Source organism: Bos mutus, chromosome 25 (assembly GCF_027580195.1).
Source record: "Bos mutus isolate GX-2022 chromosome 25, NWIPB_WYAK_1.1, whole genome shotgun sequence".
Classification (NCBI taxonomy): Eukaryota; Metazoa; Chordata; class Mammalia; order Artiodactyla; family Bovidae; genus Bos; species Bos mutus.
Genome location: NC_091641.1, coordinates 6,304,713 through 6,318,483, shown reverse-complemented (window position 1 = coordinate 6,318,483; position 13,771 = coordinate 6,304,713). Strand labels below are relative to the sequence as shown.

The following is a 13,771-nucleotide window of genomic DNA, read 5'->3' as shown; positions in this document are numbered from 1 at the left end:
CCTTGCATCCGACAGAGCAAGCGGAGGGGGGGTGCCTTTGGCTTTCACCCCTCGGTGAGGGCCTGGGCTGGAGAGGCTCAAAGAGGAGGAGCTGCTTTCCTTGTCTTCTCATAAAGAGAACGGGATTTGGCCAAGGAGGTTCCTGCAGGTGTCTGCAGAACAAAGGGGGAGGAGAGAGGCCAGAGGCCTCCGTGGGGCCCGGAGTGAATGCCGTCCCTGTGAGGCTGGTCTGGGCCAGGCCGTGCCCAGAGGCGGGGCGGGAGGGCATGGGCGCTCTCCTTGCTGCAACCGCTCGACGGGCAGGGAAGCTGGAGCGGGGAGCACACCTGGTCAGGCGTCACCTGGGCTGCCGCTCAAGGCTCGGTCCGCAGGCTCTGCCCACGTGTCCCAGGCAGCGCACCGCCTGTCACCACAGCGATGGCACAGAGGTGTGATGAAAGCCATCTGCCGTCGTAAAGCACGACATCGCTTTTCTGCTAAGCCAAGCCTAGGGCTCAGCCAAGAAACGGCCTATAAAATCCCAAATAATGACCTCACGGCATACTTTCCAATGTAAAGACCATTCTGGGCAGCTGTTTCCAGATTCTTTAGGTTAAGCCACTTTACACCCTGGCTTTTACCATGTTCGCCATCTGACCCTACCAAACGCTGTCCCGCAAGCCGTCTCAGGATGCAGGCCCCGTCCTTCTGGGTGACATGTGGCAAGGCTGTGCTCCTGAGCCATTTGCCCGCAGACGCCCCGGCAGGCTGGGCCAGAAACACCCGTGGCCTCCACGGTCTCCAGAGTGCCAGGAAGGAGGTTCCGGGCTCTGTTCTGTATCTGTTTCCATGGTAACAAAGAGAACACAGGTTTTGTCTGGTCTGGACATAAGGCCCTAATTCAGGGGGTTGCCCCTGGAGAGAGCTGTGGGAGGCCCCTCTGGCCAGGTCCCCCCGACTCTAGAGGAGTCATGGGATCTTCACAAGCTGGGTGGGGTCCTCAAACGTGGCTCGTCACTGGAAGCATGGCTGAGGCAGCCAGCAGTGTGTTGGACGGTGCCGTCAGGGTGGACCTGAAGCTGGAGGGGCGTCAGGGGACCCCAGGAGGACCGGCACCCCACCATGTCAGCAGGAGGTGTCTGCTCTAGAGCCAGAAAGTTGACAGCTCTGATTAAGAAGTTTTGCTGTAATTTATTCTCTCACTTGAATCTTGCATTTGCCTTTAAATATCAAATCTTATTTGTCTGATATTTTCATTCTAATCAGTAAGCCTGTAAATTACATTCATGCATAAAATAATGATGTTTGTTGAACACCTTTTTACAAAATGCCTGCTTCTAAAATTATTCCCCTACACCCAGGAAAACACAGAAAAGCGTCACTGGTAACTTGGAGACAAAATTATCTAGTCCGTCTTCTCAGTTTTGGCTTTTGACATTCAGATTAGCAGTGGACAACCAGTAAAGTCCCTCGGCCGTCGCAGGGAAAGGGACGACTCAGTGAATAATGTCTTTAGTTACCGGGCCCTCCTCCTGCCCGGATCTCCCAAACTGGGGGCCACGGCCTGGATGACGCAGGGCCCCAGTACCCGAGTGTGCCTTTCGGCTTGGGTTGAAGGCGCCTCCACTGTGGTGCCTGGTTGTTCCCAGGACGGAGCACTGTGCTGTTGCTGGTGCCGCAGCCGGCCGACCCGGCAAGCAGCGTCCAGCCCCAGACCCACAAACCAGCCCTGGAGCTCCTGGGGGAGCGTCTCTGCCCCGGCGCCCAGACGCTCCGCCAGACCCGAGTCCTCCTCCTCCACCTGCAGGTCTCCACCCTCGGGGCGCGCCCCGGGCCACGGAGATCTCACACAGTTCTGAGCACCCCGCCTTCCCCCACCCCCCCATCCCAGAGGCCCGGCTTTCTCCTCTTTTCCGGCAGATTCCACAGCGTTTTCCCTCTCCCACTGGCCTTTTCAGAGAAATACCTCTTGTGTTACAACATCTGCCGTCCCCACTGTTTGCTTTCTACGGCATTTGGTCTCGGTTTGTTCTGCCGGAATCATCCCTTCTTTATTTGGGCTTGTTTCATTGTTCTTTTCCTAGTTTCTTTAGCTGAAAGTTCGGTTCACTCAGTCATCGCCGTTTCCCAGCAAACGCAGTTTTCACTGCAGGTTTCCTCTGAGGCCCCTCTGGCAGCCATGCATGGGTTTTCATAGGGACTATTCTCATAGTGCTCACTTTCAAATAGTCTAATTTGCCTTTTCGTTTCCTTCATAACCCCCAAATTATTTATAGCAGTATTTTCATTCGTGGTATTAATTTCCAGGTAGAAATATTTTTAAAGCTTACCTTTTTTTTTAAATGAAACTGCATTCTGTCCAGTGAACAGACTGTAGATGATACACGCCAAGTGTATCTGTATACACGTATGTGGGTATATGTAAATCCAGACTCCATGAACCAACCGTAGATTATATACGCTTATGTATGTGTATGCGCGCACACACACACATGCACACACACACTCAGAGAATAGACTATAAATTTCCTTCCTTTAAAATTTCTTGACAATCTCCCTGATAGTCAGATGGTCAGTTTTTGGTGGCTATATTATATGTGATAGAAAACAACATAAATTATGTATTTGAGCGATATCAAACGTACAAAATAAAGTCAAGCCTTTTTATTGTTTGATTCGCTCTTTCTCTTTTTTTCTGGCTTTTGATGTGTTGTGTTTTAGTTAGCACAAAGGGGCTCTGTTTCCCAGGGGCCCTCAGGCTCTGGCTGCACGCGGGGGAGTGAATGGGCCAGAGTCCCCGAAGGAGGTGCCTGATGGGCCGCCCGCCAGGTCAGGGGGCCGGGTTCATCCACAGGACGCTTCCCCCAACCCAGACGGCTCTGGTCTTCTTGTCCCCCTCCTGCTAGTGGTCAGAGTAAACCCCCTGCGGAGGCCCATCACTCCCACCAGCCCCAGGTCCAGGCAGGCGGGGAGGGCAGGGGTCTCCCCATGCTCTTTCATCCCCTAGACGAGGGTTAAAGCCCCGAAGCCTGGGACGCCTGGGCAGGCACAAACGGATACCCTGTGCAGACCAGGACCCCGCCCACCACCCGGAGGCCAGCGTTCCCACCAGGCCAGCTGCCCCCACCCCCAGCTCCCGGAATAGCCTGTGGCCAGGGCAGGCCTGTGGTAAACAGCCCAGGAGCCTCCCCGGTGGGTCTCAGATGAGTCATCCTCTGAAAACACAGGACTGTGGGTGCCGGCCCAAGGCGGAGGGCAGGGCCCTGCAGGCCTCCTTCCTGCTCGGCAGGCTGGACACAGGCTGGGCCGGGGGCGGGCAGGCTGAGCGAGCCACAGGGAGGGGCAAGCCAACGGGCAGGCTACGCTGCTCTCCTCTGTGCCTCGGGAAGGATGGTCCTGGCCCCCCGGAATGTCCCCCGGGCACTGAGGCAGGACCACGTTCACCCCGCACCCAGCAGTCCTGCCCACCCGGCACGCAACGCCCACGTCAGGGCACAGGGCTCCTCCCAGCCTGGCCCAGCCGCCTGGGCACCCCTTCCCAGGTGACACTGGATTAGGTTCCAGGGCTGGTCCCACCGCCTCACACGTCATCCACGAGGTGCTCACAACACCTCTTCGGCACAAAGGCCGCCACTTCCCTGCCCTTCCCTGTCCAGGCACCAGCTTTCTTGCTTGAAAAGACTAACTGTGCCCCTGCCAGGCCCGCTGGCCTCTCCCTGCACCCCCGGGAGGTTGGCACACCAAAACGTTCACTTCCCTGAGGATGACGGTCTCACCGAGGCAGGACTCAAGGAGCACCTGGCAAGTGGGGAACCAGGGGTCCTAAACGGGTACGAGGCAGGGGCCTCACCCCTGGATCAATCCCCGGGACCTCGCCTCTCTCCGCCTGAAACACTCCCCCTGGTTGGGACTCCCCTTGTCCTCTGCCCAGCCCCTGCTTCCCGGGGCCCACCCAGCCCTGCAGCCAGCACCTCCTCCAGTCCTTGCAGGGCAGCCACGGGGCCCGGGGCAGATTGCCTTCAAGAAGCCCAGGGAGAGGTTGTCCAACAGAGAAAGGGGCTCCAGACCAGGATCCTCAACAGACACAAGACCGGGCTGGGCCTGCCCAGACGCCAGCCCCCCAGGCCTCCAAGCTGCTGTTCTCTCCAGGCCAGGTTTCTACACAAATGTCATTTTCTCAGGGGCTGTACCTGCTAAACAGCCATCTCCGCACCCAGAACGTGCGCTATTCCCTCTCTGGGGCACCAGCTTGATCTTTCCATGTAATTCCTGGGGCCGCTCGACTTGGCTAACACTGATGCGCTGGAGCGCCAGTCTTGGGAAGAAAGCCGTCCCCAGACCTGCCCCCTGGTCTCGGAGTAAGACATTTAGCCTCCCTGTGCCCTTCGTGAAGCAGCTCGCCTGGCCCAGTCTCTGCCCGGGACAGCACAGCGGAGGCCTGAGGGAGCTTCAGCCCCGCGCGTCTGTGTGCACATGTGCTTTACCGACTGCGCTGCAGCCTTTGACCGTGTGGGTCACAACAAGCTGCGGAACATTCTTAAAGAGAAGGGAATACCAGACCACCTGACTGCCTCCTGATAAATCTGTCTGCAGGCAAAGAAGCAACAGTTAGAACTGGACATGGAACAACAGACTGGTTCCAAATTGGGAAAGGAGTACGTCAAGGCTGTATATTGTCACCCTGTTTATTTAACTTCTATGCAGAGTACATCATGAGAAACACTGAGCTGGAGGAAGCACAAGCTGGAATCAAGATTGCTGGGAGAAATATCAATAACCTCAGATATGCAGATGACACCACCTTAATAGTAGAAAGCAAAGAGGAACTAAAGAGTCTCTTGAGGAAGGTGAAAAGGAAAGTGAAAAAGCTGGTTTAAAACTCAACATTCAAAAAACTAAGACCACTGGCATCTGGTCCCATCACTTCATGGCAAATAGATGGGGAAACAATGGAAACAGTGACAGACTTTATTTAATCACTGTGGATGGTGACTGCAGCCATGAAATTAAAAGATACTTGCTCCTTGGAGAAGGAAATGGCAACCCACTCCAGTGTTCTTGCCTGGAGAATCCCAGGGACGGAGAAGCCTGGTGGGCTGCCGTCTATGGGGTCGCACAGAGTCGGACATGACTGAAGCGACTTAGCAGCAGCAGCAGCAGCAGCTCCTTGGAGGGAAAGCTATGAACAATCTAGACAGCATATTAAAAATCAGAGACATCATTTTACCAATAAAAGTCCATATAGTCAAAGTTATAGTTTTCCAATAGTCATGTGCAGATGTGAAAGTTGGACCATAAAGAAGGCTGAGCACTGAAGAACTGATGTTTTCAAATTGTGTTGTTGGAGAAGACTCTTGAGAGTCCCTTGGACTGCAAGGAGATCATACCAGTCAATCCTAAAGGAAATCAACCCTAAATATTCATTGGAAGGATTGATGCTGAAGCTGAAGCTCCAATACTTTGGCCACCTGATGAGAAGAGTCCACTCACTGAAAGACCCTGATGCTCAGCAAAGTTGAGGGCAGGAGAAGCGGGTGACAGAGGGTGAGATGGTTCGATGACATCACTAACTCAATGGACATGAGTTTGAACAAATTCAGGGAGACAGTGATGGACACGGAGGCCTGGTGTGCTGCGTCCGTGGGGTTGCAGAGTCAGACATGACTGAGTGACTGAATAGCACAGTGCATACCCGTCTGTGTGTCTGCGTGTGTGTCGTCTGTCTGTGCCTGTGCCTCTCTGTGTGTGGGTGTGTATGTGTGTGTCTGTGCATGTCTGTGCATGTATATGTTTCCTTTTTGTGATTTCCGAGGATGAGTCCATTAAACCAAACCAAATTACTTCTCAGAGCAAAATATGAAGGAACCAGGCAGAAAGATTTGGCCAGGAGTTTCCATTCTCTGACCTCCTGCAGTGGTGGTGGTGGTTTAGTCGCTAAGTCATGTCCAACTCTTGCAACCCCAAGGACTGTAGCCCACCATGCTCTTCTGTCCATGGGATTCTCCGGGCAAGAGTACTGGAGTGGGTGGCCAGGGATCGAAACCGGGTCTCCTGCATTGCAGGCGAACTCTTTACCAACTGAGCGACAAAGGACGTCCCCTGACCTCCTGCGGTGAACACTCTGTTTTGAAAGGCTTCTGTCCTCTTTGCCTGTTGACACTGGACCCCAAGTTGGATAGTGGCTAGTGGTTCCTTCCTTGACACATGCCCTGCACCTGCCCAGGGCAAGGGTGTGAAGAAGGCACTGATCTCAGTGGAGCATGTGTATTTTGAGGGACAGAAACCATAAAAGAGAACAGAAGGTGGTTTGGTATCATGATGGCGTCAGTGGGAAAATAATTTGAGTGGCAGGTCGAGAAGAAGGTGGGTGGGGCTAGTGAGACAAGGCTTTTGCCAGATGCTAGTTGAAATAGAGCGAGAGCTGTGTGTGGGAGCCATCGTATCTCCCAAGAGCATGGCGACTGTGCAGAGAGGTCACCGAAGTCACAGAGAGCCCCAGAGAGGCCCCCAGCCCTGACGTCCACGCTTTCTGGGGTCTGCCCACCCCATGGCCACTAAAGGACACTGAGTGTGCGAGGCCTGGGCCGTGGGGCTGGAGCCTACAGAACCCCAGGGCCAAGGGAGACACTCTGATGATCTCAGACCTAAGCGCCTTCCTGCCTGGTTCCCCTCCCCAGATGGGGGGCTGCTTCTCAACCTCCGACGCAGTTTGCGTCACCTCCTTGGTCTCTGAGTAACCCTGTGCAGAGCCTTATCTGCGCGCAAATGGCACTGTCAGTGTGAGAGGGGGGAAGGGATTCCACATCTGGGGGATGAATGCCCCCAAATCCCCATCTCCGGTCAAGCCCACCTCCGCCTTTTTTCCCCACCCACCCTCAGCGCTAGCCGCAACACATCACCCACACCAGCTCCAGGAGGGCTCAGCCTTCACCGGCTTCACATGGCCTCAGAAACATCTCTTTTACTGACTTGCTGGGCTGGGACTCCCTTTCTTCACCTCAAGTATCTAATGGGCACCTTCTGACTGTCAGGCACTGAGATTCAGTGCCGAGTCTCAGGGAAAGTGGACCCTGAATTCACACTCGAGGAAACATCGGTCCTGAGAGAGCAATACAGTGAGTTGGTGGGACAGTAGGGGTCCCACCCAGGGCCCCCACCAGAGACCGGCCTCCCCTCAGTCCTGCCAGAGAGGCCTCATCTATTTGCTCTGGAAACTTGCAGGGCCTAAGGACAGGGGGCAGGGAGACTGGTGGTGGGTGTGTTTGTGACGTCTCCCTTGGCAAAGTTCACCTCCCGTCCCAACTATGATTTCAGGCAGAAATGCACATTAATATTTCCTACTGGGGGTCCAGAAGCTGCGTGGGCCGAGGGGTACCGCCCCTCTAGCTGTAGGTGGCCGATTCTGCTAATGTGGGGAGGTCAATGCATACACACACACACACACACACACACACACACACACACACACTCTGTCCACACAAACACACACTGTCCCGCCCAAAGCGAGGGAGGTTCGGCACACCCAGGCCCCTCTCTCCGTGCCAGGCGGATTCTAACCCGGGCGCCGGCGGGGCCAGAGTTAAGGAGCAGGCTGGTCCCCTGGAGGTGGAGTGGCCTGCGCGCAGTAGCCCCGAGGCTGCGCAGGCCTCCCCTCCGGGTTTGGGCCAAACACCCCGCCCCCCTCATCTTCTCCAGGGGCGGCGGCCACAACACCCCCGCCTCCCCGTCCGCCCGGCCAGGGGCGCGGGACCCGCCCGAGGCGGGGGCGTGGGGCACAAGGTCGCCGCCCGGGGGGAGCTCGTTCGGCGGCGCAGACGCCCAGCGGCCTCAGGGAGGGACTTGGCCCGGGTTTCGGCCCTCGGCTCTTCCGGGAGAGCCGGGAGGCTGAAGCGGGCCGAGGTCGGGGCGCAGGGCCCCTCTCGGCGGAGCCTGCTCAGCGCGGTCCCCGCGCCCTCCGCCTGGCTCTCCGCGCTCCCTCGGCACACCGCGGGGAGGAGGCGCCCTCTCCGTAGCGGGCCCAGCGCTGCAGAGCATCGCGGGGCGCGGCCGAGGGGAGGAGAAAGGAGACAGCGGAGTAGGCCCGGGCTCCCGGGACGCCAGCTCCGCCAATCTGCGGGCGCTGACGCGGGGGGCGGCTCCGCGGCGCTCGGATATCTGCCCGCCCGCCGGGGCGCCGGGCGCCGAGAGGTTGGGCCGCGAGGGCGCCGCGCTCGGGGACGGCCGCTGCACCTGCCCGGGACCACGCCGGCCGCTCCGCGCGCCCTGCCCCCGCCGGCCCTGCTCCCGCCCTCTCCTCAGTCCCAGCGGCCCCGCGCCCTGGTTCCCTACCAGGTCCCCACCTGCGGGCCGCGGCGCGCGCGCGCGAGAGAGCGCCGACCCCTGCCCAGGGAGCCACCCCTTCGCCTGGCCGGCCGGGCACCCAGCGCGGCCCACGAAGCCGTGGAGACTGTTCCGAGCCTCGGATCGGATTGCGCCGCACGGTTGACGCCGCCACCTCCGGGCCGCCGCGCCTGGGCCGGGATGGGCCTAAGTGTCCGGCCCCTGAGCGCCTGATGAGCGCGGCCGCGGCCCCGGAGACCCAAGCGGGCCGCTACGTGTGCGGGGCCTCACCAGGCTGTGCCCCTAGCTCCGCGGACCAGGACCGCTGGGCCGGGCCGGCCGAGGGCGCCGCCGCTCCGGAGAGGAGAGAGGGAACTGCCCGGACATGGCCGGGCGAGCGGGCGCTTTGGCGTCGGGCGCCCTCCGCATGGGACAGCCCCAGGGCTGGTAGCTGGCCGACGCCAGATGGACCTTGACCCGCGCGGCGGCACCGCGTTCGTGCCGAGTCAAGGCTAGAGGGGCACGGGCGGGCGGCGCTCCGGGGGCGCCCGGAGGTCCAGGCCGCGCTCGTCCGGGACCATGAAAATGATTCTGGTGCGCAGATTCCGCGTGCTCATCCTGATGGCCTTCCTGGCGGCTTGCGCGCTGCACCTCGTGCTGGATCTGCTGCCCAAGCTGGAGCGGAGCGCCGCGCGGCCCTCGGGGGAGCCCGGCTGCTCCTGCGCGCAGCCCGCGGCGGAGGCGGCGGCCCCCGGCTGGGCCCAGGCGCGCGGACACCCTGGAGGGGAGCTGGCGGCCGCAGCCTCCGCCGCCGGCGACGCGGGCTGGCCCAACAAGCACACGCTGCGCATCCTGCAGGACTTCAGCTCCGACCCTTCCTCCAATCTCACATCCCACTCGCTTGAGAAACTGCCCCCCGCAGCAGAAGCGGCCGAGGGCGCCCCGCCGGGGCAGGATCCTGGAGTCCGGCGCCCCCCAGATCCGGCTCACCGGCCGCTCCCCCGCGACCCCGGCCCGCGTGGACCTGTGCTGCCCCCTGGCCTGAGCGGGGACGGCTCCCTCCTAACCAGGCTGTTCCAGCACCCACTGTACCAGGTCCCCATTCCACCTCTAACGGAGGGCGATGTCCTCTTCAACGTGAACAGTGACATCAGGTTCAACCCCAAGGCAGCGACGGCGGAGAACCCAGACTGGTGAGTGGGGCGGTGGTCATTGAGGTGGGCGCTGGAAGGCTGGACTCCCGAGGCAGCCAGGAGCCATTTGAGAATAAAGACCCACCCAGGGCTGCTTCCTGGGAGGTGCCCTTGCACATCCGAGGTGCTGTGTACAGAGCGTCAGGGTCAGGGACTCCCCGGGGCGTGGACCCTGCAATAGGAGCCCCAGGAAGGGGAGTTGGGGGCACGCAGTAGGCAGGCTCCAGGCACTGCCTTTGTCTCCAAAATGACCGCCTCCCTGAGGAGGACTGCTGGGCGGCTGGGAGCTCTTCCCTGTGGCCACTGGCCTGGAAGGCAGGCGGGGCAGGCGGGAGCCGGGAAGAGTCGGTTCTGCACTTCCCGGAAAGCAGTGCTGGCCTGCAGGGCCTGATCTCTGGCTCACAAAGGGACTCGGGCAGGGAGCGAAAGCGCTTCCTTGGGAAGCGACTGGCTGCCGGCTTCCGGGGACTTGGCAGCGCTGCTCTGGTGGACACGTCAGGAGGGTCTGAAGCAGCCTAAGGAGCTTTGTAAACCAGTCCCTGAGAACAAAATTAGTGAGGGCATGCTGACCCCCCTGAGGCATTACTGAGGGGTTCTCCCAGCCAGGGTGCCAACCTTGCCAGCTGCAGACAGCAGCGGCTCCCTAAAAGGCAAGTGGCGTCCCCCAGGGGCATCCCTTTAACCGCTTTAAACCCCTGCCCCCAAGGCCCTCGGCCACACAGACCAAAATAAGCAGATGCTGCAGCCCAGGTGATGAAATATTAACCAGCAGCAAGGCCAACATAAATAACTACCTGCGAAAGGTTACCCAAGCAGCTGAGGGGAAAGGCCAGCTTTCCAAAACATCTCATAAAAGCCTTTCTCCTTTGCATTTGGATCAGGCCCAGGGTTTTCAGTCTAAACACACCAAGCTGTTTGGTAGCCTCTGAGCTTTGTCTGCTGGCCAGGTTCACCGAAATGCTCAGCAATTTGAGAGGCGGAGCCGTGAGCCAGGCCTGAGCCTCTTTGTAGGAGAGAGAGCGAGCCTGGAGCCAGCAGTCAGTGATGGGGCCCCTGGGCAGCTTCTTGTGACCGTCATGTCCGTCTTGGGGCAGCATTTGGCTGAAAAAGCCTCACTTGCAGGTGAATTAGCACTTCGACAAGTTCCACTGTTCCCTCCGGCAGCAAACAGGCTCTGTCCTCCCTCCGACTGGCCCTTTGACTCCAGAGACAAGGACGGGCCACGTGGGCAGCAGGTCCTCGATTTGCGCCTGGGCTGGAGTGAGCACCACTTTCCTCTCTCCCCACCCAAGGCTGCTTCCTGAAAATCAAATTTAGCCTCTTGCATCATTGCTGCCCTGAAGCAGAATACCCAGCGAAGGCTTCCGCCAGACTGGGCTCATCTGCTCCCAGGAAGGCAGCAGCCCCTCATACCCCAGGCTGGCAACGTGCTTGTCAGGCTGTTTCAGAGACCCCAGGACAGACCCGGCGGGGCCAGGCCCTGACAGTCTGGGTCTGGTCTCCTTTAGTTATAGCTGTCTGCGGCGTCTCTCGAGGGTAAGTGAGAATTACGGGCCCTCAGATATGTTATTAGTCGGTTGAACAACAGCCACAGAAAAAGTGCGGACGTCGCAGGGTCCTGTTTGAGCAGAGGCTCCTCTAAATAAACCCACGTTTGTTTGGATCCACAGTGAAAACTTTGGCATCGGGGCCAACTCCCCCGTCCGTCCTGAGGCCTTGCTGTTTGTCCTTTCCCTGCTGACCTGGGTCACCTTCATTTGTGCAGGCCACACGAAGGTCCTGAGGATGAATTCCTGCCCACCGGGGAGGCGGCCGTGGACTCCTATCCCAACTGGCTCAAGTTCCACATCGGCATCAACCGATATGAGCTGTACTCTAGACACAACCCAGCAGTGGGGGCCCTGCTCCAAGACCTGGGCACCCAGAAGATCACCAGTGTGGGTAGGTGCCCTTGTGCCCGGCCGGCTCCTTGCTGAAGCATCACCTCCTGGGCGAGTTATACCAGCAGCCTTCCTGGAGGAGGCACCCGCAGGCCTTCAGTGCTCTCTGTAATTGAGGGGATGTGGGGGAGAGGGAAGGGCTGCTTTCTGCTCCAAAACAAGCGAGGCAGGACAAGATGCCGCCCAGCCCACCCTGTTGTCCTGCCGGGCAGGGGGGTGGGGGCCAACCCTGCAGGTGAGGAAGGGTCAGCCCTGGCAGCCGCAGGGAGACACCGCAGAGAGGCCAGAGGCTCCTGGAGCTCACATCTGCTCCTGGATTCGGGGTGGACGGGGAGTGACCGGGGCTCCACTCTGCCCGGGGCAGAGCGCCATGCACCGAGGTGACATCTCTGAGGACTTTGGGATCTGCAGAAGCAGAGGATTCAGGGCATCCAGTTACTGATTTCAAGAAAATGTGTCGGCGGTGGTCTCTAAGTGTGGAGGTTCGGTGCCATTGTTCTCGGGCCTGTAGGAGATTGTCTGTGAAGGTCCCCGGTTAGTCACCAGTGGCTCCCAGAGCAGAGGGGGCGGGCAGAGGCCCTGGGTGGGAGGAGAAGTCCTGGAAGGCCCAGAGGGTGGAGGAGGACTCGGGAGCATAGTGCTGGGAGCAGGGGGCTCCAGGCAACGTCTTCCTGACGTCGGGACTGTGCTGTGTCTTAAAGGTTCTGCTAACCCGGGTTCTGTCTGTCTCCGGTGCCAGGGAGCTGGGTGTTGCCTGCGAGGCTGGCGGCTGGGGGTTCCCAAAGCTCCTCAGAGGCCGCGCTGGGTGTCTCAGCCCGGCGCTGAGTTATTTCTGGCACCCGCCCTCTTCCTAGCTGTTCACCCTGAGAACATGATGAACACCCTCCCGGCCGGGGCAAGGTGGTGGTCTCCCCTCCTCGACGCCACCCAGGAGGAATCTAAGCGCCTCCAGCCCACCCGTGTGCTGGAAGGCGGTCTGTGCGGCCGGGGGGGACTGCTGGGGAGAAGCTGCAGCTGCCGCATCCCCTGCCCTCCTGAGCAGACGAGGCTGTTAGAGAAACGCCCAGTGTGGTGACCGCTCATCGTCTGTTCAACAGGCTCTCTTGAGCACCTTCCGCGTCTCAGGGCCCTGTCTGGGCAGGCGGCTGGGGTAAGCCCAACCCCAGCAGGCTTCTGCAACATCCTGACTTGCTTGTTCCTGGGGGCCCGGAAGTGCACACAGGATGGGCAGAGAAAGTCCAGGGCGATAAGGGAGGAGGGGACCGCCAGCCCGCAGGACTGGGTCCTGGATGGGGCAAAGGCTTTCACAGTGGAAGCCAGCAGAGGACACAGGACTTTGGGGAGAAACTACACCAGCGTTTGAAAACTAGGGTTTAGGGGACCGAAGCACTCACGCTTGCAGGCCACTGCCCACCGTGGTCTCCCATCCGTCCAGTAGGCTTGGGCACATTGCGTCTTAGTCTGGGAAGCTGGCCTATGCGCCAGGCGTGTGCTGCACTGACTCGGGCTCTGAGCAGGGCCTTGGACAGAGGCAGGGCTGGGAGGACCCCACAGGCTGGCCAGGCTCCCCTCAGTCCTCAGGGCACGGCCGGCCGCATCGCTCTCACCAGACGTTGCTCTGGGCCCAGGGGCCTGGGAGCCCTGGAGGAAGAGGATGGGCCTCGTCCGTGCCCTGGGGACTGACCTTGGGCCACCCCGTCGGGTCTGCCCGTCCCAGGCTTGGTGCCCAGGCTGCCTGACATCCCAGTGGCCCACCCCCAAGCCCCAGCCTGCTCTGTGCCCAGCAGTGGGGCCTGGACTGAGGGCCTGCCCAGCTGTGTCCTGCGGGCTGTTGGAGCTGCCCTCGCTGCTGGACGACCCTGGCCAGCTGGCCCTAATCTGTGGGCCGGTCAGAACCCAGGCTGGCACTCACAGGCGCCCAATGAGCATGGGAAGACTGGTGATGGTCCTGGGCGGCGTCCCCCGCAGTGAACAGCAGGCTCAGTGTGTCCCGGCTCCCCCAGTCATGGGCCGGAGTGGCTCTGGGCAGACAAATCCAGCTCTGTGGGCCTCCTGGAGTCTCTGCGGATCATAGAGGTGGTCATAACCTCGACCCTGTAATCTCCAGCTTGCAAATCCAAAATCATAACCCATTTGACAGCAAAACCCGACCCAACATGAACGGACATGGAGGCAAAACCTAAAATGAGAGGCTGTTTCTGAATCTTAGTTTTTCTCTCTTGGAGTAAACGTTCTCATGTTCCTCTGCGGACACGGCAGTGTGTTTAAGTCCCGGGCTCTGCCCCTGCCCCGCCCCGCCCCGCCCCAGCTGCAGGCCCTCTGGGCTGGATGCCCTAGAGG

The 13,771-nt window shown here is 59.8% G+C and overlaps 1 protein-coding gene across 1 annotated transcript in view; it reads left to right on the top strand.

The window, feature by feature from the left end:
* The first annotated feature begins 8,877 nt into the window (after positions 1-8,877).
* The window catches only part of FAM20C (FAM20C golgi associated secretory pathway kinase), a 34,128-nt gene continuing 29,234 nt past the window's right edge, over positions 8,878-13,771 (top strand). Inside the window, exons 1-2 of the mRNA XM_070362438.1 lie at positions 8,878-9,491; positions 11,257-11,432. Of these exons, the coding sequence (XP_070218539.1) occupies positions 8,878-9,491; positions 11,257-11,432 (790 nt within the window). The remainder of the gene's footprint in view (positions 9,492-11,256; positions 11,433-13,771) is intronic.